At 32.0% G+C, this 3,014-nt stretch overlaps 1 protein-coding gene across 7 annotated transcripts in view; it reads left to right on the top strand.

The window, feature by feature from the left end:
* The window catches only part of ST7L (suppression of tumorigenicity 7 like), a 116,345-nt gene that overhangs the window by 50,112 nt on the left and 63,219 nt on the right, over positions 1 to 3,014 (top strand). For all 7 annotated transcript variants that reach the window (XM_015563448.1, XM_015563449.1, XM_015563445.1 and 4 more), the window contains 2 exons: positions 854 to 1,004; positions 1,338 to 1,430. In XM_015563448.1, coding sequence (XP_015418934.1) covers positions 854 to 1,004; positions 1,338 to 1,430 — 244 coding nt within the window. The remainder of the gene's footprint in view (positions 1 to 853; positions 1,005 to 1,337; positions 1,431 to 3,014) is intronic.

Here is a 3,014-nt window from a genome sequence, read left to right as displayed (position 1 = left end):
CAGAAAGGAGATTCATGGTTGCTCAGGGCTTAGCAGGAAGGGTGGAGTTGAAGGTGGTAACTAAAGAGTACAAGGGTTTCCTTTTGAGGTGATGGTTGCACATATCTGTGAATATTCTAAATGCCATTGAATTGTGTATTTTAAATGGATGAATTTTAAAGTATGTAAATTATATCTCAATAAAGCAGTTATAAAAACTAAATTTAAAAATTAATACCTCCTATCCATATTCCTGTAAACACTGTTTATACCTCTAATAAAACATTTAGCACAGTGTGGTCATAATTATTAACTTAAGAAATCTGTCTTTCACATTGCATTAGGAAGTTCCAAAAAATAGAGTGTTTTTTTTTGTTATTCCCTAACAAGCAAGTGCTTTGCTCTCAGTGAATATAAATTCAAGTGAACTTCTTCATAATTAAATTCCTTCACCTGTAAAATGAGAATGAGAAAAAAATAATTAAATGTTGCCACAAAGTCTTGTGCCCAAACTGTAGTTTCTAGTTTTTATACTTAATTAGTATTTGAAAAAAGTAAATATTTGCTCTTCACTTGAAGTAAATATTTCTTCACTTGAAATTTCCATTTTATATTTAGCAAGGTCATATATAAGCCATTTATCACCTTATTTTTACCTGTAGGAATAATGTCATTGGAATTTGCTTACAAAGCATTTTATACACATTTATCAGTAGGACCTTAATGTCATTTCAACTAGCTTAATAATGGATTGTTTTTTAAGTAAAACTGACTTTATAAAATTAGAATTTACATTTTTGTGGATGTTTGAATTTAACATAATTTTTCTTTTTTCTGTGGTGTGTCTACATGTGTGTGTGTGTTATTTTTCTAGTACTTACTAGAGATGAAAAGTCTAATTTTACCTCCAGAACACATTCAGAAGCGGGGTGATAGTGAAGCAGTTGCCTATGCTTTCTTTCATCTTCAGCACTGGAAGCGAATAGAAGGTGCTCTTAATCTGTTACAGTGTACATGGGAAGGCAGTAAGTATTCTTTTCCAAATGCTACCCTGATCTCTCTGACTATTCACTGCATTCCCAGGCAGCCTTTTTAAGTGAGATTGTCTGAGTTTCCATAGGACTTGTTGTTCAGATTGAACTCAGTGATATTAATTTGGTTTATTGGTAGAACAGATGTTTAATGTACTTATATTGGTGCCACATTTAGGAAAAGCAGAATATGCCTCTAAAAAAGAAAAGAAAATGTTATGTGAAAAAAATCTATAAAATGTCTTAAAAATAGCTTTGATAGGTAATTAAGATGAAAATGAGTCTGAATTGAACGTCAACATGTTTTTGTTTTGTTTTTTTCCTCAGCTTTTAGAATGATTCCATATCCATTAGAGAAAGGCCATCTATTTCACCCTTATCCCAGCTGCACAGAGACTGCTGATAAGGAGCTATTACCTAGTAAGTAAATATTCTAGTTTTCTTAAACTTAAAAGTAGTTTAAGAAACTGGTGTGGCTCAGTTGATTGAGCATCATCCCATGCACTGAAAGGTCACTGGTTCGATTTCTAGTCAGGGCACATACCCTAGTTGTGGGTTCAATCCCCGGTCGGGGTGCATATGGGAGACAACCAAGATTGATGTGTTTCTCTCCCTCTCCCTTCCTCTCTCTCTAAAAATAAATAAATAAATAAATAGATAGATAGATAGCTTTTTTTAAAAGATTTTTAAAAAGTAGTTGTGAGATTGCTTTTCATAGTATTAACCCATTTTCAAAGTACCTTTGGTTGAACTTCAGGATACTGTTTAAATACTATTTTAGCCATTTCTTGGATGTACTTGCGTAATATAATTCATTCCCAAATATTTTTTGAATAGAACCCTGTGTTAGATGCAGTGAAGGACACAAAGATTAAATATATTAAAAAGAGAGGGCACGTTATAAACATTTAAGAAAGAAATATCAATATTTTACAAAATCTTTTTCAGAAAATAAAGGAAAAAAAGAACACTTCCCAACTCATTTTGTGATACCAAATCCACACAAAGACATTATAAGAAAACTATAGAACAATATTCTTCATGAATATAGACATAAACATCTTCAACCAAAATTAGCAAATTTAATCCAGTAACATATAAAAAGGATTACACTCCATGACCATGACAGTGGGATTGTCCTCACAAATGCAAGGTTGGTTGGCATCTGAAAATTTAATGCACCACATTAATAGAATAAAGAGCAATAGATTTTAAAAAATATCTGACACAAATCCAGCTTTTTAAAAAAATAAAATAAAATTCTGAACAAAGTAGGCATAAAAGGGAACTTTCTTAATCCGATAAAGAGTATCTACGAAAAACCCACAGCTAACACCATAGTTGATGGTGGAAGACTGAATGAATGCTTTCTCTAAGATCAGGAAACAAGGCAAGGATATATACTCTCACCATTCTGTTCACAATTGTTCTGGAGGGGAGGGTCTGGTCAGTGCAAAATCCCTAGTGGGATTTTGATAAGGATTATATTAAACCTATAGATCAATTTGGAGATCTGCAACTTTCCTCCCTAGACTTGATTTCAAGCAAGAAAAAGAAATAAAAGGCATTCATGTTGGAAAGGAAGAAGTGAAACTGTCTTTATTCACAGATGACATGATTTTCCATGTAGGAAATTGTAAGCACTCCATAGAAATACTATTAGAACTAAGAAACAAGTTCAGCAAGTTTGCATACAAAATTCAGTTACATATTTATATACTAGTAATGAACAGCCCAAAAATAAAATGTCAAATCAGTTCTAATTACAGTAGCATAAAAAAGAATAAACAATTTAGGAATAAATTTAACAAAAGATGTGTAAGATTTGTACACCAAAAATTACAAAATATTGCTGAGAGAAATTAAAGAATACCTGAATAAATGGAGAGACATTCCATGTTTATGGAATGGAAGACCCAACATTACTTATATGTCAATTCTCTCCAAATTGATCTGTAGATTTAATACAATCCTTATCAAAATCGCAGCAGGGATTGCGTGACT

Source organism: Myotis davidii, unplaced genomic scaffold, assembly GCF_000327345.1.
Source record: "Myotis davidii unplaced genomic scaffold, ASM32734v1 scaffold217, whole genome shotgun sequence".
Lineage (NCBI taxonomy): Eukaryota > Metazoa > Chordata > Mammalia > Chiroptera > Vespertilionidae > Myotis > Myotis davidii.
The sequence above is the reverse complement of the archived record's forward strand: the minus strand, read 5'-3'. Positions and strand labels throughout refer to the sequence as shown.